This window comes from Cynocephalus volans, chromosome 15 (assembly GCF_027409185.1).
Source record: "Cynocephalus volans isolate mCynVol1 chromosome 15, mCynVol1.pri, whole genome shotgun sequence".
NCBI lineage: Eukaryota > Metazoa > Chordata > Mammalia > Dermoptera > Cynocephalidae > Cynocephalus > Cynocephalus volans.
This window is the reverse complement of record NC_084474.1, coordinates 5,906,261-5,927,606: the sequence shown is the minus strand read 5'-3', so window position 1 is coordinate 5,927,606 and position 21,346 is coordinate 5,906,261. Positions and strand designations below refer to the sequence as shown.

The 21,346-nt window shown below is 48.2% G+C and overlaps 2 protein-coding genes and 1 long non-coding RNA gene across 5 annotated transcripts in view; 2 read left to right on the top strand and 1 right to left on the bottom strand.

The window, feature by feature from the left end:
• The first annotated feature begins 8,714 nt into the window (after positions 1 to 8,714).
• Positions 8,715 to 9,721, top strand: CEBPD (CCAAT enhancer binding protein delta). Its single transcript, XM_063079987.1, has one exon. It carries the CDS (start codon positions 8,830 to 8,832, stop codon positions 9,628 to 9,630), a length of 801 nt encoding a protein of 266 aa, XP_062936057.1. The 5' UTR covers positions 8,715 to 8,829; the 3' UTR covers positions 9,631 to 9,721.
• Positions 9,722 to 10,121: 400 nt separating this feature from the next.
• Positions 10,122 to 14,932, top strand: LOC134364071 (uncharacterized). The gene is made up of 3 exons (XR_010021800.1): positions 10,122 to 10,288; positions 11,839 to 11,973; positions 12,570 to 14,932. It is a non-coding gene; the product is annotated as an uncharacterized LOC134364071 (long non-coding RNA).
• SPIDR (scaffold protein involved in DNA repair) overlaps positions 11,010 to 21,346 on the bottom strand; it is a 409,626-nt gene continuing 399,289 nt past the window's right edge. For 2 of the 3 annotated variants that reach the window (XM_063079984.1, XM_063079985.1), the window contains exons 17-20: positions 17,605 to 17,698; positions 16,579 to 16,693; positions 15,858 to 15,911; positions 11,010 to 11,601 (exon numbers count right to left, since the gene is read on the bottom strand). In XM_063079984.1, coding sequence (XP_062936054.1) covers positions 11,452 to 11,601; positions 15,858 to 15,911; positions 16,579 to 16,693; positions 17,605 to 17,698 — 413 coding nt within the window. In that variant the 3' untranslated portion in view covers positions 11,010 to 11,451. The remainder of the gene's footprint in view (positions 11,602 to 15,857; positions 15,912 to 16,578; positions 16,694 to 17,604; positions 17,699 to 21,346) is intronic. The other variant, XM_063079986.1, reaches the window with a different exon arrangement.

Here is a 21,346-nt window from a genome sequence, read left to right as displayed (position 1 = left end):
GGTTAATCTTATTAAAAGAACCAACTCTTAGTTTTGTTGATTCTATTGTTTTTTGTTCATTTTGTTTTATTTTGACCCTAATGTTCATTGTTTCCTTTCTTCTGCTAACTTTGGGTTTAGCTTGCTCTCTTCTTCTCCCTCCCTCCTCCTACTCCTCCCTCCCTCCTCCTCCTCCCTCCCTACTCCTCTTCCCTCCTCCTTCTCCTCCCTCTCTTCCTCCTCCTCCTCCCCTTCCTCCCTCCTTTTGCCCCCTCATCTAGATGTTCTGTTCATTATTTAAAATGAGGTATTTAGGTCCCAACTGTTGTTGTAGAACTGTCTGTTTCTTCTCTCACTTCTGTCAGTTTTTGTTCCACATATTTTGGGGCTCTGTTGTTTAGTGTATGTATCCTTAAAATTTGTATATCTTCTTAGTGAATGGACCTTTTTAATCAATACATAATATCTTTGTCTCTTGTAACAGGTTTTGACTTATAGTCTATTTTGTTTGATATTATTTGACTCGCTCCCCCCACCTTTCATTACTGTTTTTATCATTACTGATTAGAAAGCACTTCTGTCATTTTGTATTTTTTTCCTATATTTTTCATACCTTTTGTTTCTGAATTCATGCAATACTGCCCTCTTATGTTTGATTTTTTTTTCTGTACCATTTTCCCATTTATCATTCTTATTTTTTATGTAAGAAAGTGCAAGGCAAAGAAAGGTGAAATGACTTGCCGAAGGTAACACATAAAATTTTTTTTATTGGAGAAAGTCTTATTGAGTGCAAAATACATGCCCTAAAGAGTGATAGATACTGAAGGAAAAATAAAGTATAACAGCTCTTAACCTCACAGTATTTGCATTCCATTAGAGGAGACCAAGTTTTCTTTCCTGTTTTGTGGAGGATACTAACATTAATAAAGCACATGTATTTTACAGGGCCTTAACCTTTTTTTTTTTGTCTTTTTCGTGACCAGCACTCAGCCAGTGAGTGCACCGGCCATTCCTATATAGGATCCGAACCCGTGGGGGGAGCATCGCCAGGCTCCCAGTGCCGCACTCTCCCAAGTGCGCCACGGGCTCGGCCCACAGGGCCTTAACCTTTAGCTTAGTAGGGCCACAGCGCTGTAGTTGTTAGCAGGGCCAAAGCCCTGTAGTTTAGGGAATTGCCTAACTTTTTGGTATTACACATAGAAATGCTAAGCTTGGGAAAAAACAGAAAATTTTCTCAGGACTAAAGTCTCTGTTGTAGATAAGAAAACTAACAAAGCAAAAGTAATTGCTCTAAGGGCAGTCGTCCTTAGTGCAGCTAAACCTAATGATGGTAAAGTATGTGAGCTAAAGGCTTCAAGGTGAATGGTTGGGGGATGTTCCACATCTCTCCTCCAGTTGTTTCTTTGAGTTTCTTAGGGAACTAAGTGTTGCCCTGACAATTATCTCATTGTTCTTTTTGTAACCACCTGTGTTCCTTTTCTTTAACTTTCTTGACTGGACAATAAAAACTGAAAGAAAACCTGATTTGGGGTTACTCTTAGGAATCTTTCTCTGTTGAAGGAATTGCTCCTGGGATTAACCCGTTCTGGGCCTCTCACCACTCTGGAGATATGGGCTTTGAGTAATCCTTTGTGTCTCCATCACCCTGGGAGAGGTGACGATATTTAAATCTTAGAGTTTACTAGCTGCCTTGCTGTTTTTTTTTTTTTTTTTTAATTAATAGACTATTTTTTAGAGCAGTTTTAGATTTACAGAAAAATTGAATGGAAAATACAGAGAGTTCCCATAAGACCCCTGCTTTCCCTTCCCCACAAGACAACACACACACACACACACACACACACACACACACACCCCTTCCCCACCATCAACAACCTGAACCACACACACACACACACACACACACACACACACACACACACCCCTTGCCCACCATCAACAACCTGAACCACACACACACACACACACACACACACACAGACACCCCTTCCCCACCATCAACAACCTGAACCAGTGTTGTATATTTTTTATAATCAGTGAACCAACAGTAACACATCATTATCCACCAAAGTCTGTACTCTTGTTAGGGTTCATTCTTGGTGTTGTACATTCTAGAAGTTTAGACAAATGTACAAGGGTTCTTCAAAAGTTCATGAAAAGGGCTGGCCCATGGCTCACTTGGGAGAGTGTGGTGCTGACAACACCAACTCAAGGGTTAAGATCCCCTTACTGGTCATCTTTGTGAAAATTTTTTTAAAAAATCATGAAAAAAGGGAATTAAAAGATAATACAGATCTTTCCATGAACTTGAAGTGCCCTCATACAGTGATGTGTATCCACCATTATAGTATCATTCAGAATAGTTTCACTGCCTTAAAAATCCCCTGTGCTCCTGCTGTTTCTCTCTGATTCCTTTCCCCTGAACCCTGGCAACTTAGTACTGTTTCCATAGTTTGCTTTTTCCAGATTGTCATATAGTTGGAATCATACAATATGTATCACGGTTTATTTATCCATTCACTTACTGGAAGACCTATTCTAGTATACTATTTTGATTTTCTTCTTATTTCTATTTCTGTATATACGTTTAGTTTTTTTCTTAATGGCTTCACTGGGGATTACTATTAACATATTAACTTTATAACAACCAAGTTTTAATACCAACTGAGTTTCAATAACATATAAAAAGTCTGCTTTTAAGCATTGTTGCCCCCTCCCCCCACTTTACATGATAATATCACACATTGCATCTTTATACACTGTGTGCCCATTAACATAGATTTATCATTATTGTTTCATGCATTTGTCTTTTGAGCCATACAACAAAACAAAAGAGAAGTTTGCAAACCAAAAATACAATAATACTGATTTTTATATTTACCTATGTAGCTACATTTACCATTGTTCTTTATTTCTGTATATACCTTTGAGTTAATTTCTAGTATCCTTACATTTCAGCCTGAAGGACTCCCTTTAGGATTTCTTGCAGGGCACATCTACCAGTGAAATTCTCCTTCGGTTTTTGTTTAGCCAGGAATGACTTAATTTGTCTATCCTTTTTTGGATATAGAATACCTGGTTTAAAAATTTTAAGAAAAATTTTTTCTTAAGAAAGTTTTAAGAAATTTTCTTAAGTTTTAAGGTTAAGAAAAATTCGTATTTTTCTTTTATCCCACTGCCTTCTGGCTTCCATGGTTTCTGAAGAGAACCCAATTACTAATCTTATTGAGCATGTCTTGTATGAGTCGCTTCACTCTTGCAGCTTTCAAGACTGTTCAGCATTTGATAATTTGAGTATGTTTCTTGGTGTGAATGTCTTTGAGTTTATTCTACTTGATGTTTGTTGAGTTTCTTGGATGTGTAGATTCATGTCTTTCATAAAATTTGAGAAAATTAGGCTATTATTTCTTCAACTATTCTTTCTGATCCTTTATCTCTCTCTCCCCCTTCTGAGACTTTCGTTACACATAAGTCAATTGGCATCTTGGTGTCCCACTCCCACAGGTCCCTTAGGTGCTGTTCACTTTCATTCTTTTTGTGCTCCCCTGACTGCATAATTTCAATTCTAATTCATAATTTTCAGTTCTGTACTCAAGTTTGCTTGTTCAGACTTGTTGTAACCCTCTAGTGAATTTTTCATTTCATTCCATTTCTATTTTAAAGAATTTCTTTTTTGGTTCCTTTTGATAATTTCTGTCTCTTTATTCATATTCTCTATTTGGTGATACATCATTCTCCTGGCTTCCTCTAGTTCTTTGCATATAGTTTGCCTTAACTCTTTGAGCATCTTTAAACTAGGTAATTTAGTCTTTATCTAGCATGTTCGATGATAGGCGTCCTCAGGGACAGTGTCTGTTAATTTCTTCACAGTATGACCCTGTGAATGGGTCACTCTTTCTCTTGCCATGCATGCCTCATACATTTTTTGTTGAAAACTAGATCCTTTGAGTATTATAATTTGGCAAATTTTCCCCATCCTCAGGGTTTGTTGTTACTGTTGTTGTGGGCTGTTAGTTGTTTACTGACTTTTTGAAATTGCTTTTGTAAAATCTGTATTCTTTTTTCTGTGGCCACTGAAGTCTGTGTTCCATCAGCTTAGTGGTCAGCTAGTGTTTCAACAGAGTTACCTCAAAGCCCCTTCAACCCCACAAAAAGAAAGAAAGAAAGAAAAAAAAAAACCCCACAAATTCTTCTAGTCTTTACAATTGACTCTTAGTCAGGCTGTTTATAATTCTGCCTTAGCTCTCTCTTCCTGAAGGTGTGCAGCCCATCCTGGGCATACGTGCAGCCTTCTTTATTCCCTAGTACATGCAGGAGCTTTTAAAAGCCCCTATTCTCCACTTATCTCTGTTCCCAAATTCTTCCTTTACAGAATTTTTGGTCTTTCCATTGCTGGTCTGAAGCTGCTGCAGTCAATGCTTTTGCCCCGTACATGCTTTCAACAAGTGCCTAAATGCCACTACGTGCTCCAGAGCCTCAGGGAGCTGTCGGCCAGGTCCAAATGCAAAGCCACAGTTCTCTGAGGATATAAGTTTCTGCGCTGCTCCCCTGGCACAGGCAACCTCCATCAGGAGCTCATGCTGCCACCTCCACGGCTGCCAGCTGTCAGGAGGATGGGGATGGCACATGGGCAATTTAAAATGCCCAGTGCTCACCTACTGCAGTGTAGCTTCTTTCTTTATTACACTTCCCCCTGGTTGTTGAAAGTTTGTGGCCAGGTTCCAGAGTCCTGGGAAAGTTGATTCTGACAGCTTTTGCCAGTTGTTTTGGGGGAGGACAGAGCCCTGGAGTTCCCTACTTCACCATTTTTGGTGATGTTACTCCTCTCATATTTCTTAAAATTTCTGTTTTGCAAGAACTTAAGAAAGAACTTAACCTCTTTTAGACATTGATTTTAATACTATATCACTTTTATGCATATGTAAAAAGGAAAATATGAGCTAAGTAGATTGCTGAAGTTGTTCCTAGACTTCCTCATGTCCATTCTCGGGCTGCCCTGCATCACTTCGTAGCTTCGAGCTCTGGTCATGGGGCTTGCACGATGCTGCCTCTGCTCCACCAGGAGAGCTGGTGACATGGCATTTCTTTAAAAAGCACTTTCAACTATCATCCTCAGAATTCACTCCAAGCCACTGACAACCACATGCAGGCAAGGGCAAACCTCACAGCTGACACCTTGGCCCGTGGTGAGTGTCACATGCATCCATAATTTCAATAAAATATGAAAAAACATGCACCTAATAATCAGCATGATGTGGAATGTTTCTTTCCTGAGCAAACAGATGAGGAAATGATTCATTTGGCTCAAGTAAGTAACAGAAAACAAGAGTGACGTGCCATTTTAGCCAGGCTCTGAGGGACCAGAGGATCTTGCCAGCAGATGAGTGCAGTGAGCAAGGCCACCAGCATCACACCCAGGCAGGCCAGGCTGCGGGGTCTTCAGGGTCGAGTCAGGTGCCAGTTGCTTGTGGTAGGAAATGGATTTGAAGAAGTGGGCAGTCAGTGGAGGGTCCCCTTGGGAACCAAAACTCCTTCTCTAGGAAAAGAAGCTTTGAGCAGATTCTAAAGAGCAGAGTAACGTGGCAGGATCTCTCGGGCAGCTGTGGAGAATGGACTGGATGGGGACAGTGGGTGGTGAGAGCCCAAACCTTCTGTGCCCTTCTTAGGTGAACAAGTGTAACTGCAGTGTCACCAAGGAGGTGGCCAGGGGCCTGGGCTGTGTCGGGCTGATGAGTGTGGGCCAAGGGAGGGATGAACCCACTTGATAAGAATACAGGCTGGGAAGACAGACAAACCACTTGTCCTTTGTGTTTTTATTATGGGGAACACGAGCAGGTATATGGCAGGTGGGACACCTGACCCACAGAAACAAAAACCTGTTCTCAGCTCTGCCTACTTCGTAATCCGGGGCTCAGCCTCTTAAATTCCAGAGGCTGAAGTATATGCAGAAATTCTTACCCATGACAGTAGGTTTTTAGAAAATACACAGAACAGCATGAGCGATGTGTGACCCCAACACCTGCTGGTTTTATTCTTTTGGCTCTTGACCCCCCTCTTCCAAACTCATACAGTGGGAATAAGTTGTATCCAAGAAGAAGTCTCTATTTTTGGATAAAAATGTATAACATATGGATAAAAATGTATAACCTCCCTATTGTCACACAAAACACAGGAAAATAAGCCATAAGGTTAAAATTAGCCCTAAGGCAGATGGAAAACTAGGTGTTAGAGGGGATCTGATCTGCCTGACAGTCAAGAATAATAATCTGAAGAGAGAACTACTGTCAGCAGAGTTTCCCACCTCTAGAAACTTCATTTCCTATATAAGTTCAGATAGTGCTGCTCAAAAAGCATTTTCATTTCTTCAGACTTTAGAGCAGAACCATTCTTTTGCCACATGAAGTGTCCAGATAAGATCCCCAGGAAGAAAGCTGAGTTGTGCCCGCTCCATGCTACATAAGCCGGGGAACATGGGGTTAGAAATAGTGCTTAATAGGGGCCGGCCCGTGGCTCACTTGGGGGAGCGTGGTGCTGACAACACCAAGTCAAGGGTTAAGATCCCCTTACCGGTCATCTTAAAAAAAAAAAAAATAAGAATAATAATAATAATTCCAAAACACATTTTAAGCATTTTTAGCCTTCTGAATTTCTAAACACTGATGTGTTCAGAAAGTCCACTTGGAACAGCTCAACTGTGCTCAACATAGGCATGCTCTAGCTCCCATCTGGGATGCTCTCCAACTGGACGCCTCCTTTTTTTTCCGTTTTATGGCTGGCCTGTATTGAGATCCGAACCCGTGACCTTAGTGTTACCAGCACCATGATCTAACCAAGTGAGCTAACCAGCCAACTCCTGGACACCTTCCTTTTGACAGGTCTACCGAGAATACCAGAGAAGTCAGGAAGGCTCAAATAATTACCTGAAACCAGGAGAAATGACTAGAACAACTCTGTAATCTTCAGTAGATTAATAGCAGAATTAGAAAAGGGCCTTGAAAAATGGGAAGTGGCGATAATCAAGAAATGACTATGAACAACACTGTCACAAAAACTAAACTTTAAACTTATTATTTTCTAAAAAGCCTTCAATTATCCTCAAATGTCACAACAAATCCATACTTTTTGTTGTTCTACAATCCCTCCTCTGGAAAAGGGAAGAAAATCCTTAAATCTAAAAGTGATTATTAATTACAGGTAAATAATCTGCTAAAATCTCTTCCAAGCTCAACCCCAACCAATTGAGGGCTTTTTAACCTCTTCTTCAAAGCATGTAATAGCCAATCCAAGGCCTCATTGTCTTCTAAACTCAACTTAGTTTTACTAAATAAATACTCAGATATCGGCATCAGTAGGTCAGCTCACTGAAAATATTCTCTGATTTGTTTTTATGGGGATATGGTTATTACATATTTTGCATTTCCTAACTGATTAGAGAGGGCTTTAATAGTGTTTCTATGGTTTCCTAAATAAATAAGAAACAAATTTGTTCAAGGCCTTTTCTCTGGGTGTGCATGAGACCACACTATATGCACTGTTGGGCTGGAATAGGTAATTAATTGTGTAACGTCAACATCGGCTACCTTCTCTGAGTAATTCTAAAGCAATATGCTTGTCCTTTTAGACAACTTATTAAGTACCCCATAGTGCATCATTACCGATAACCTCAGGAATGGATTGCAGATAACTGCACAGCAGTTCGTGGAACGTTTGTTGTTTGGACCTAACATCCGGTGAGTAAGAAGCCTAAGCGAAGAAGATGCGAGATGGAAAGCAGATGTGAACAGGAACGGTGATTAATAAATAGAACTGACCGGAAATGCCTGCCCCAAATTGCGGGAGACTTACTGAACAAAGCCCATCCTTACTGCGTCTTTTCATGCATTCTACGATGTGAGGCTCTAGTAACTTAATGCCCTATTATAGCTACTGCTGTGAATCGTATCTTTCTCCCCAGAAGGGCTCTATTACTTTAGATTCAAGAGCACATATTTTTGAAATTATTCAACAGGAAAAAAGCCAGGAACTGAAAACAGGGCTAAAGCAGGACACCGCCACGAGGTGGCGCTGCGGTAGTAGACTTGGGACGAATGCAGCGCGCGGGAGCTCGCGCCAGCGCGGGTGCTTTGCGGGGCCAGTGGACGGCGGCCGGGCCTCCGCGCCCGGGACGGACTGCATCTAGCGTGTTGTGACCGTCACTCCCCCATCTGTTTTCCTCTCGGAGGCCGTGCCGTCCCCTCGATCAGGGCGCACCAGCCTCGTTGCTGGTCCTCGATCCAGGGCCAGCCGGAGCCCGGGACGTCCGAGGAGGGCTGCTGGGGCGGGCCCCGAACTCCCTGAAACGTCCGGGGCTGCGCGACTGTGGCTGGAGAGCGTCCCCGCGCCCGTTCCTGCAGCCGCTTCCCGCATCTGCCCCAGCGGCCGAGAGGCCCGGGCGGGGTCGAGGGGGCGGATCGACGGCCGAGCCCGAGGGACGCCGGGTCGCGCGAAGTCCCTTCCCCAGGGCCCGGCCCCCGCCCGCGTCCTCCCCTCCCTCTGGTGACAGGAGCCGGCCCGGGACGCGCGCGCCGTGGCCAAGCGCTGGTTTCCATTTCCTTCCCGGCCCCGCCAACAGGAAGGCGCGAGGGCCGGAGTGCGGGCAGAGGGCGGGGCATTCCCAGCAGCGCGGCGCGGGGGTCCCGGGGCGGGGTGGGGCTCCCGGGAACGGCCGGGGCGGGGGGTGTGCTCCCCGGGCGCCCCCGCGGCGCTGGAGCCGGGGCGGGGCGTGCGTGTCAGCCGGGCTAGAAAAGGCGGCGGGGCCGGACGCCGCGAGGTGACAGCCGCGCTGGGACGCAGAGCCGGCCCGACGCCGCCATGAGCGCCGCGCTCTTCAGCCTGGACGGCCCGGCGCGCGGCGCGCCCTGGCCCGCGGAGCCCGCTCCCTTCTACGAGCCGGGCCGGGCGGGCAAACCGGGCCGCGGGGCCGAGCCGGGGGGCCTGGGCGAGCCGGGCGCCGCCGCCCCCGCCATGTACGACGACGAGAGCGCCATCGACTTCAGCGCCTACATCGACTCCATGGCCGCCGTGCCCACCCTGGAGCTGTGCCACGACGAGCTCTTCGCCGACCTCTTCAACAGCAACCACAAGGCGGGCGGCGCGGGCGGCCTGGAGCTGCTGCCCGGGGGCCCCGCGCGCCCGACCCCCGCCGCCCCGCGCCCGCTCAAGCGCGAGCCCGACTGGGGCGACGGCGACGCGCCCGGCTCGCTGCTGCCCGCGCAGGTGGCCGCGTGCGCGCAGACCGTGGTGAGCCTGGCGGCCGCCGCGCAGCCCACGCCGCCCACGTCGCCGGAGCCGCCCCGCGGCAGCCCCGGGCCCAGCCCCGCGCCCGGCCCTGCCCGGGACAAGGGCGCGGGCAAGCGGGGCCCGGACCGCGGCAGCCCCGAGTACCGGCAGCGGCGCGAGCGCAACAACATCGCCGTGCGCAAGAGCCGCGACAAGGCCAAGCGGCGCAACCAGGAGATGCAGCAGAAGCTGGTGGAGCTGTCGGCCGAGAACGAGAAGCTGCACCAGCGCGTGGAGCAGCTCACGCGGGACCTGGCCGGCCTCCGGCAGTTCTTCAAGCAGCTGCCCAGCCCGCCCTTCCTGCCGGCCGCCGGGGCCGCCGACTGCCGGTAACGCGCGGCCGGGCCGGGAGAGACTCACCAACGACCGATACCTCACACCCGACGGGCCCGGCGCGGGAGCCGCCCGGCGCCGGCTGCAGTTTCTCTGGGACATGGGATCGGAGGGAAGCTACAGCCTGGACTTGCTACCCCTGAACTGCGAGAGAAGCTATACGTGTTTGTTTCCCTTAAATTATTTTTATAATGGTAGCTTTTTCTACATCTTACTCCTTGATGCAGCTAAGGTACATTTGTTAAAAAGAAAAAAAAGACTTTCAAGCAAACCCTTTGTATTGTAGATAAGAGGAAAAAGACTGAGCATGCTCACTTTTTTATATTAATTTTTACAGTATTTGTAAGAATAAAGCAGCATTTAAAATCGCCCCTGCTTCCTAAATTCGCAGTGACTCCCGTAGCCGGTGGCGCCGGGACCCCGTTGGGGAAGGGTGAGTCCCAGGATCTGGCCTGCGGCAAGCACCTGGGAGCCAGGGGACCAGGTGTGTGTCCACGTGGGGGACCCTAGTTTCTGAGGAGAGGGTCTATTATTTTGCTTTTGAAACATGCCAAAGTCTACCTCCTTACGTTTTCTTTAACTTGCCTAAGGTCGGTGCAGCATGGCCAAGGCTCACGTTGAGCGAACAGCTTTCCAGGGGAAGGTGTTCCCAAAAAAGGTACCACGAGTTGGGAGGGGCTGGCTGATTTGGGGACCTGCTGAGAGCATCTGCAGAGCTCCTAACTTTAGATGGCTGCTTCAGGGGTGAGGGGTGGAGGAGGCCCAAGCTGTCCAGAAGCCTTGTCTGAATCATCTTTGGCTCTCAAGGACCTTTGCTTTCACTTTCCTCAGTCTTAAGGACAAGCCAAGTAGATTTTCAAAGTGCTCAAAAAAGTGCAAAATAGCGGCCATGCAGGAGATGAAAAGGGCAGTGGCACAGCTCCTTACCAGCTGTCTTGCTAGGAACTGCAGTGTTTCAATGCTTAGTCCAAACAAATGGAGCCATTGGCCTTTCCTCCAAGAAAACTGGGTATCTTTTCTTGCTCTTGGTTGCTACGTGTATATTATGTAATTAATTAAGCATAGCCTGTCATGATTATATTGCTATGAGGAAAGAAACACAAAATCTTTAGTCCCCAAAGATAATTAATTCATGGTTTTATGTGTAATTTAAATCTCTGCCAACAAAGCAAATGATAACTGCTGCTTAAATCTGTGTAATCTTTGCTCTCTGCACATTCCTGGTATGATTACACAGGCCAACGGTGGATGAGCTATTGCTATCTCTATTCATACAGCTGTAATGACACCAGCTAACTTACCTACAATTTATGGGTAACAGTTTCACCTCTGACATAGTTCCCCAGAACATTGAACTGCAAAATGTTTATGTTGTACATTTATTGTAGCTGAACAGTAACATCACAACATGGGACAAAGGTTTAAGCTTCACAGGGTGTTCTTTGGGGGAATGTGAAAACAATTACTACAAGAAAAACATGCTGAATCATGGTAGAATTTTAAACACTTTAAATTACAACTGAACAAAACTTTTTTTTTCTGATATATTAATGTTATTGCCTAAGACAGCTACAAAATGAAGACCTTAAGCTTACTTATTTCGGCTTCAATAACATGGTCCTAAATGTGCAGAAAGATAATACAAAATTATAGAAAAAGGTATTTTGATTTATAGTTTAAAAAACCATTTTACTAACATTTGCCCAGAAAAATCTAAGTTTCATTTCAAGCTCATGAACTATATTCACTCTATCCATAGTTAACAAATAACCCAAAACCACCACCACCACCCTTGCAGCCACATTGCAAAGTTCACAAATCCTATGGCAACCGCTCAGCAGAAGTTCCTCCTGCACCCAGAAGCTCAATTTCCTCCAATCCTACGCAGTTCGTCGGGTGGGTGGTTATGGACCGGACAAAACAATTTAGCGACCCCACCTCCTTTCCGAGGACACTCTGCACTTCGTAACTCTGCAGTGATAAAGGCATGCGGGTTAAAGCAAACGGAGTTAGCCCTGGACGTTCTGTTCCCAACCCCACAGCACACCAGAGCAGACGGCCCCTACCCAGCCCACGACCTTTCAGTCCTCAAATGGTGAGAGCGTGGTAGGAAGGAAAAAAAGTGGACTGCGGTAAAAGTCCCGTTCATTAGGGCAAATGAAGGAACTACTTTAAAACATTTAAAATGTCTGTTACTGCTGTTTTCAGTGGACACCGCGATGAGCACCTCCCAGCCGGCCTGGGGAAGGAACGAGACACCAGGACCGGCTGGGCCCGCAGCTGCCGCACTGCCTTTGGGACACTTCCCCAATCTAGCAACACTTCCGGTCAAAGGATTTCCTGGTACTTAGCCCCAAACTTCCCTCCTTAATAGGCTCCCATTTCTTCTCAGCGCCCCTTCTGTGCCGTAGTGTCCCCGCGTTTCAGCACCAGGCGAGAGCACGTGGCTCTGCAGTGCGGGCGCCCCGCCCTCGCTTGGCCTCTAGGGTCAAACCGCAGAGCATTTGCGGTTGGGGGTGGGGCTGAAAACAAAGAAAGGCTCAAAAGCATTTGGATCAATGACATCACTGACCTTCTGGGAGACTGAACCCCCAGAAGGTGACGCCACCCGCGGAGGAATACCACACGCAGCCCTCACCCCCTGCTCTGTGCAAGCATGTGACAAATCACAACGGTTGTGTCCGGTGTGCATTAATTCACCCTTCACCGTTAACGTGTCACAGCCCAGGAGACTGAGGCTGGAAAGGCCAAAGTGTGGCCAAAGCGGCCGCAGTGTGGCTCCTCAGTGTCCCCCCTGACAGGTGGCCGTACGTCTCACTGCCCCCACCCTGCACCTCGGCTGGCCTCAGTGACTCGCTTCTCATGAACACAGTGCATAGTGGAAAGGACACCGAGTGACATCCCACACTCAGTTAGTTGAAGTGCCCATCTTCCACCAGGTTCTCTCGGGCCCCAGACAGTCGCCACTGGCGAACTGGAGGAGCCTTCTGTGACCGCACCCACCCTTGAGGCCACCAGCTGATACCCGTGGAGCAGAGAGGAGCCATCCTGGTGAAACCCTGTCCCAACTGCAGGTCTGTGTGCAGAATACATGCATGCTGAAACCACTGAGCCTAGAGATGGCTGTATCATAGCAACACATGGCAAGGTCGGTCTGGGATCAGTCAGGAGCCTCCAGGCTGCTGTGGTCTGCAGGGCCAGCACCAGGTGGGACAGAGCGAGGGGGTCACCACAAGGTGCTGGCAGGTTGAGGTAGGACAGCTGGACACTTGTGTGGTGTATCTCTCAGTCTGAGTGAGCCCTGCACGTCTGTGCACGTGTGCAATAGGTGTGTCCTACACTCCTCTGGAGTAAAAGTACAGAATTCTGACAAAAAAGTCAGCAAAAAAATTTCTTTTTAAAATGTTAGGTTTACCCATGTCATCTAACAATGGGGTTTAGATTATAAATCTTTTATATTTGGGGGAAATGAACATGGGGAGGTTAAAATAACCATACTAGCAAACTCATATGCACTATTCATATGAATGTCTCTCTGCATATGTGTAAAATGTCTCTTTTTTAAAGTCACAATACAGGAGCGCACTTCAGAAAGTTCATAAGAAGATTCCTATTATCTCTCAATTCTATTTTCCAGCAAACTTTCTGAAGTACCCCTGTATATGCTCCCTTAACTTTTTCTTTCCTGAACGTTCAAACTTCACATTCCACATCATTGTGATGCTGCTGTCGAGAGGTGACATGTACAGCAGCCAGTCCTGCTGTTGTCACACCTGTAGCGTGACCACGTTCAAGTGAAAGTGTAGCAAGTAGCCCTCGTGCACCTAAGCAGACACAGCGGCTTGTTCCGGGGACGGAGCCACACTTCTCGTGCTCAGCCCTCGTCTGACTCTGGCCGTGGGGGAATGTGCGTGTCACCCAGGCGCTGACAGCACCCCCCACTCAGGCCCCCCTGAGGCCCATCCCCATCAGCTCCTTTCCATGTAAAGACCCGATCGTCTGCTGCGAGCAACGCCGGGGTAGGGAAGGAGCTTCCTGAAATGTGGACCTCCAGGCCTGGAACTTACCCTCATTCCGCTGGCGTCAGCCCCTCGCCCAACACACACAGGTGCCTGCACAGAGCACACTCAGCCACACTCGCACGTGTGTGTGCTCACACGTGCCAGCGTGCCCTCGAGCTTTCTATGAGCAGGGTCTCACCTATGCAGTATTCTGGCTGAGAAGTTAAATGTGCATGAGGAACAAGCTGCCTTGGCCAAAAGGGAGCTGAGTGAAGGAGGATTTCTGCCAGCGCTTCCTGGTCTCCAGGTCCCTAAAGAGGGGTGGGGATCCACAGCGGGTGTCGAGCACTGTCCCTCGCTAGAGGCTTCCTGGAGGAAGCACCAGGCTGCCCTCCTAGGGAGCCCACAGAGGCCCAGCACATGAGCTGTTGCAGCTCGTGTTGTTGGTTTCAGTTTGTTGAGGTCGTAGGTTTTGGTTCATTTTTTCATGCATTCTCAAGCAGGAGTCTCTAATGCTTTCCCCCAACATTGTTCCTAGAGGTAGGTTCCCTGATGGCCCAGATCTGCCATGTTTTGCACCTGCTCAAAGCCCCACACCTCGGACACCTCCGACAGCCAGCCTGGGTGGCCCCACCTAGCGCTGGCCTTCTTTCTTCCTCCCTCCCCCAAGGACTGAGAGGCAGGAGACGAGGAATCAGCCAATGGGCACAGCTGTCCTGTTACACACTTCCACTTCCACAGGGTCCCTGTCATGTCGCCAGGTGCCCACTTCTGTGGGGATGACAATGACTTTCCCCTTGTGGGATGGGATGTCTCTGCCATGAGTCCTGTACTCTTCACGTCCCTAGCAGTAACTGGACTCTGCCTCACTGGTATGTTGGGAAGCTTGGAAGAGGGAACTTGAGGAAAGCAGTGCATAGTTTCTGGCCCATGGTTAGTATCTGACTTTCACACAACCAGGGGCCACTTGTTTAAACCCTCCCACAGCCTGGTCTAAGCACCGTCCCTATGTGTGCAGCGCTGCTCAGATGAGGGCTCCCAGCAGGAGCACAGTGGCGTTGAGCAGCTTTACCGCCAGTGGGTTCACCCCAGCAGGGAGCAGAAAGTCTCTCTAGAGCTCCGCAGGCCATTCTAACATGAAGTCAGGGCTGAGAACGGCGGGCTCAGGCCAGTGATCCTCAAAGATTCTGTTCATGGATTTATTCGCTTTCAAGTTTAATCCAAACCCTGATAGCCACGGTTTAGATGACAGAGGGTAAACTGGCACAGGCCCCTACTGGGGTGCAGTGGGGACAGGCTGACAGGGGCTGGGGAGGGTTGGCAGGGGTGGGGGAAGGAGTCTGCATAGGGTGCATCAAGTCACCAAAAGTCCTGACTGGAATTGGAGCTGCAATTTGGCCATGGGGACCCATCAGAAAGAGACCTCTTGCCCAGTGGACCACGTGGTTCTGGGACAGTCAGCCTCCGCTGTCACCATGCCCTGTGAGGCTGGCCCTGGTCACCTCCCTAGAGGTGTACCTGTTCTGGTCACAGACGCCTCTCTCCACCTGGGGGCTGTGCCCTGGTGCCACCCCAGTGGCTGGTCCCCAGAACCCTTCTGTGAGTTCAGCAATTCCATGAGCCACTTGTGGTGCTTTTAAATGGGTTTGACAAGACAGAGGTGGCATCTCACGGATGGATGGCTTTAATGATGACCAAATTTCACAAAGCAGAAACTGCCTTTGCCCCTTAAATGATATATTTAGGTAGTGCTTTTTTCCATGGTTTACTAAGCCTCACCACAGTAACTTTCAGGGCAGGTAAAATAGTTACGAGAAATAACTGTAACTAGTTACTCAGACTCTGGAATACCCAGCAATTAATACAAAGTGTGTCTCAGGCAACTCTGTTCGATTAATGTGTAATCACAGGAATAGGACTCCAATCTCAAAATCTCAAGACTGTGTTACCATAATCAAAACCAGGGGGACAGACTGCTGTATCTACTTGAAGGGTGACCTGGAAATAAGCTCATTACCAAAGAGGAAAGGATCTCGTTAGCCTACATGGGCATCTGTTAGTGACTGACGGTGGTATCCACATTTCAGTCTGTACGCGTACACACCATTTACAATGGGATCCATTGTAACCGAGCAAACATGGGACAAGGGTTTTCATCTGGGGGACGCCTGCTCACTCAGGCTGAAGAGTACAGGACTCACCTGGGCTGGGCCTCCCCACACTTACCCCGTCCTCGCAGGTGGCAAGCCCCAGCAGTGAAGAAATGCTGCTCTGCGACAGCTGCAATGCATTGAGATGGGGGGTCACCACCCACCGAGGTGGGAAGGCCTTGCTGTGGTCTGAATGTGCACCCCTCCAAAGCTCATGTGGAAGCCTGACCCCCAACGTGGCAATGTTGAGACGTGGGGCCTTTAGAAAGTGATTGAATCATGAGGGCTATGCCCCATGAATGGATTAATGGATGGTGGGCTGTCACAGGAGGGGCACTGGTGGCTTTATAAGGAGAGCCCCTTGCCATGGGATGCCCTGAGCCACCTTGAAACTCTACCAAGAGTCCCCACCAGGAAAAAGGCCCTCACCAGATGTGTCTCCTCAATCTTGGACTTCCCAGCCTTTGAAACTGGAGGAAATAAACTTTTCTTTATTAATTGACCAGTTTCGGGTATTCTGTTATAAGCAGCAGAAAACTAATACAGTAGTCATGCTAAAATCTCCCATCTCCTAAAAATTAACGTTACGTCTATATTGCCTGTCTTCTCTTCAGAGCTTCAGTCTCACAGCCTTAAGTCAAACATGACCTGTAAGTCACAACACGGAGACACCGTGCTGGTGGAGGGCGGGCCCCTCCCCTCCCCTCTCCCTGCAAAACTCCTAGGGGCTGGAAGAGCTGCTCATGCAACTCTGTGCGGACACAGGGGTGAGCGGGGCTCCGGGCGCCGGCTCCTACCTTGACTTTCACTCTGCACTGGGGTCTCGAGGGGCAGTCCAGGAACACCTGCAGGTGCCTCTTGAGGACAGGAGCCGTGACCACCCGGGAGCAGTCCCCACAGGAAAAGGTACCTCTGTTGTGTGAACATGCATAAGGAAGACCAGACCAGAGTAGACAAGTCAGAAAGTTCTAGCAGCAGACAGACATCTTTCTAAACACGAATGTGTGCTGAGCGAGAAAAGGGGGTTTTGCTCTCAGAATCGAGTTCCTGAGATGGGCCCGTGCTCAGCCTGTTCTGAGGGGACACTCACACAGAGAAGCACCATGCGTGTGGAGCCAGAGGGGGACGGCAAACCTCCCGGGAAGCGGCGCCAAGGCCCCTGGGAGGCCATGCTCCCCCCGCGCCTGAAGGAGCCCCCCGCACCTTTGCTCCTACAGCTACCCTGTACACCCACATCCCTGCTCCCGGCCCTTCAACACGATCCAGCGAGGACCTGTGCATGTGTAAGGCCACCAAACCAGGAGACGTCAGGGAAACGTTTGCTTTTTGCTTCTTGAGCAGCAGAGAAGTAATGAGCGCGCCCCTTTCTGTCTGTCACAGGACAAAGTCCACTTGAGAGGACAGAAAACTGACTCTAAAGGGACCAACTGCACTCCTGCCCAGCCCAGTAGCGGTGGGGACGGTGTCAGCTCAATGGTCTCCAAAAGGCCCACAGCCCCGCTAAGGACACGCTGCCCAGGTGCGCCGAGTCTGTCCTGCTCAGTCACGTCTGTCCTCCTTCATTCTCGAAGCTGGAAATAAAGGAGCTGAGGACAAAACCCAGCTCTTTCATCTTTTAGGAAGAGGAGGAGACACAAGGCGCTGCAGAAATCCCTGTTAGGAAAACGCAGAAGGCCCCACGGCCTCTTCGTGCCCCTCCGCAGACCCCAGGCTGCCCTCAGAGCTCTCCGGGAAGCTGGCCAGGCGGAGAGGCCCCGGCCCCGGCCTGGGGGTTGCCGGCCCTTTGGCCCGGGCTGTTTTCAGGCCAGCCCGTTCCCCCTTACCTGTCTTCTGGCCTCTGTTCCAATCTCCCATTGCCACACTGGTCACACACAGGCCATGAGAAAGCAGTGCTCTCGTCCACACCAACCACAGCACCTGGACCCAAGGAGAAGGGAAGCCAGACTCTCAAGGCCCCCTCGGCCTCTCAGTGCACAGACACACACGAGGGGCCTTGGATTTTTTTCTCACTTGTGAGTTTATATAAATGTCTCCAAGTTTTTTATAATTTCCATTTTTTGCACAAAGTTATAACGAAAAGAAAGTTCTGAAACTTGCCTACAATATTACCACCTAACCAGTGTTTTCATTTCTCCTCGCCAGTCTTTTTCCAGATGCAGGCACATGTCACTTATTACGGGCAAGCCATCCGTGGGGGGCCTCATCCTACTGCCAAGGTTGCTGTGCACTGCTGTGAGGACTGTGCTATCGACCCGATCGCCATGCCGGTTGGGTGATGTGCACGGTCCCTACATTGGATATCTGGGTCTCCAAATTACATCAGCACTGTGGCGGTGAATATGACTGTCCGCAGGCATTTTCTGTACTGAGACCCTTCCTTAGGACAGACTCTTGGAAATAGAACTACTGTGTCAAAGAGTAGGAGTGCTAGAGACACAGAAAAACCTGTTCAGAAAATGTTTCCCAAAAGAACTCTCCGGTCACACTGCCACCCTTCACTGACTGCCAGTCTCCCTACACTGCATGCTAACCTCATCCTAAGAATTTGCCTCCATAACAAGCATAACGGAATTGCTCCTTTCTCACTTCTTTCATAAAGGAAGATAAATACTCATACTGGTTTGTTAATATCTTCTCTTATGTGATTTCTCTGGTTTCCTTATTGCTAGTATATGAAGGATACGTAAATTTCTTTTTCACTCCAACATCTGTGATTTATTTGTTCAACTAACAAGTATGTGCGGCACTGGGAACATAAAGATGAATGCTACAGTCTCTGCTCTTGTGGGCTCCACAATCTGGCTCGGGAAGAAGATAAACAAATAATAATGATTAAAAATACCATGAAATAAACGCTAACTTGAGAACTGGAAAAGTCCCCTGACAAGTGTGGCAGACCCCGCCTCCGGGGCTGCCTGAGGCTCAGCGAAGGCTTCCTCCAGAAGGAGTGTGCGGGCTGGGGACTGGGCTGGACTGGCCCTGCACACCCCGAGGAAAGACAGAAGACACAGCTGTGAGGCTGTCAGAACCATGACTGCTCTGGGTCATGCTGGGGACTGAGATGGTATGGTTTCCTGGGACGTGAAACATTACAGAAGTCCTCTAGACACGCTGGCAAACTGCAGACCATTCTTGCTGAGAAGTGGTAAAATTAGATGTTTGAAGAAAAAGTAAGATGTGACCCAAGTTTCCAGAAAAGTAGACGAGTCTTCTTACCACTCATAGAGCAAAACAACTCATTCCCCACTAGAACAAACATTAGGAGAAACTTTACCTGTAGATAAAACAGAATGATAAGAACTAGTAGGCTTGGTTAATGCATTTATGCAAAGCTTACTCGAATGACTTTTTAAAGATGAAAATTATAGACCTTGATTTTGAAAAGGCTGCCCCTTACAAATCTAATCAAAAGTGAGTCAAAGAGAAAACTGAAGTCAACAAAGGCTTATCATGCAGCCAGAAAGGAGCTTGGGCCAACTTGCACCAGGCAGACGTGTGAGGAGCCACAAGGGGAAATGAGCCAACACCGGCCGTGTCCTGCCCTGGCCGTGTGCCAACCCTGAGCTCGCGTTTACTGCACGTGGCAAATGCTGCATGAATTAATAAAAAGTAGTCGGCTACCAACCAAAGTTCCCCTGGGATATCCGTGGGTGTTAATGGCATTTACATTTATAAGGGATTAAGCAATTTCCTTCCAATTTGAGAACAAGGCAATAGTTGAGGAAATGTATTTCATACGAGGTCTACAAACCATTGGAAACCCTTTCTGACAACCCTAAATGAACATCAAGGGATAACTGGGAAGTGTGCTATTAATTGTGTCTAAAACACTCACTTAAATGAATCCAAGAAAGAAAAAAACAATTTTCATCAGGGTTAAGGACTGTTACGCCATACTCTCAGCTTGCCTGCAGTTTGCTGTTAAAAGCCTTTACTTTGCTAGTTTTATGTACAGAAATCTCTTGTAATTAGGTTTGGGAAAGGTATATCACTTAATTATTAAAACATCTTTTTTAAAAGGTTCTTTCAGGAGAGAACAGAACTTAGGCCACCAGAGGTGGGAGGGGGAAGGGAGAGAGGGATTAGCAAGAAATTGGTAAAGGGCCACAAAAACGGATTGCATTGTATAATGTTGACTATACTAACTATCCTGATTTGAGCATCACATATTGCCCACGGGTATTGATATTCAATGCTATACCCCAGAGATATGTACAATCAATTATGTTTCAATTTAAAAAATTAAAAATAAAAAGGTTCTCTCAAAGGGTCCTAAGGGAAATGCCTCAGTCACAGAGGCGATCAGCACAGCCCAGTGTACAGATTTCTTCACCAGGTTTGAACTCTCTGCCAGGCCCTGCTCCCCCACCGATTTCCTGACTGAAAGCAGTCGGGGCTCACGTTTTTTCTTTCTATTTATCAACCTTGTTTGGAGACAGGACTTCGCTACCCCTTCCCATAAAGACCTGATGCACCGATGCGCGCCTGCCGCATCCGTTTCCCTTGGTGGTGTACCAGGCCCCATCCGCTGGCCAGCCACAGGTAAAGAAGTAGTACGCAGTACGAGGGAGAGAAAATCAGTGCTATCAAACGATTTCACCCAGAAAATAAACCAGAAAGAAATCCCTGCATACTCTGGGAGCTGACTGTGAAGGAGGAGCTAGCGCCATCCGTCTCAGGTGGACAGACAGATGCCACCAGCTCCCAGTGAGTGACTGACTTGCACGTTGTGTTTGGAACTTGTTCAGAGTCCTTTCAAGACCTACTCAAAGAAAATACTCAATATTCAGCTGTCTGAGACCCAGACACTCACCTGACTCAGTGGCCACTGAGAACTGCCCAGTCCCCAGCACTGACGTGCTGTGGATGTGAAGGAGCTCCCTTGGAGCCCTGCTGGGCATAAGTCACCACTGAGACCTTCTGGGCCAGGGCAGGCAGAGCAGGGCAAGGCTGAGGGGCTGAGAAGGGGGCACCTGCCATGGTCACAGAGCAGTGAGGACTCCAGCCTCAGGTGGACTCGATGGAGTTGGAGCTAGGCAGGCTTGCAGCTAGCTGGTGCCCATGGCAAACGCACCTTGGTGGCACTGGTCACCACCTAGCTGCTGCCTTGCTGTGAATGCTCCTGCCTAGGAGGCTCAGCCAATCTTTGCTATTTTGTAGCTGGGTTTTTTTCCTCTTAGTGCCCAACTGACTGGTTCATATCAGAGAATCCGGTAGTATTCAGCTCTGCCTCTGTGATAAGAGTCTGTCTACACATCCCACAGACTCACCCACAGGTCTGCAGGGCAGCTTCAGAGCAAGTCTGGATGCAGATGAGACCCATAGGGAATGCTACATAAAAATGGCCCAGAAGAAAATGGTATTGTCAGAAACTTGGATCTACATAAAGAAAAGAAGAGCATTAGAAAGAGGGTAAAATGAAATTGTTACATTTCTTTTTCTGAATTTATCTAAAAGATAATAGTTTGTTTAAATAATAATAACAACCATGTATTTAGTGGTCATAGCTTATGGTAAGTGAAATGAATGCTAGCAGTGTTGCCAGAGAGAGGAGAGGAATGGGGA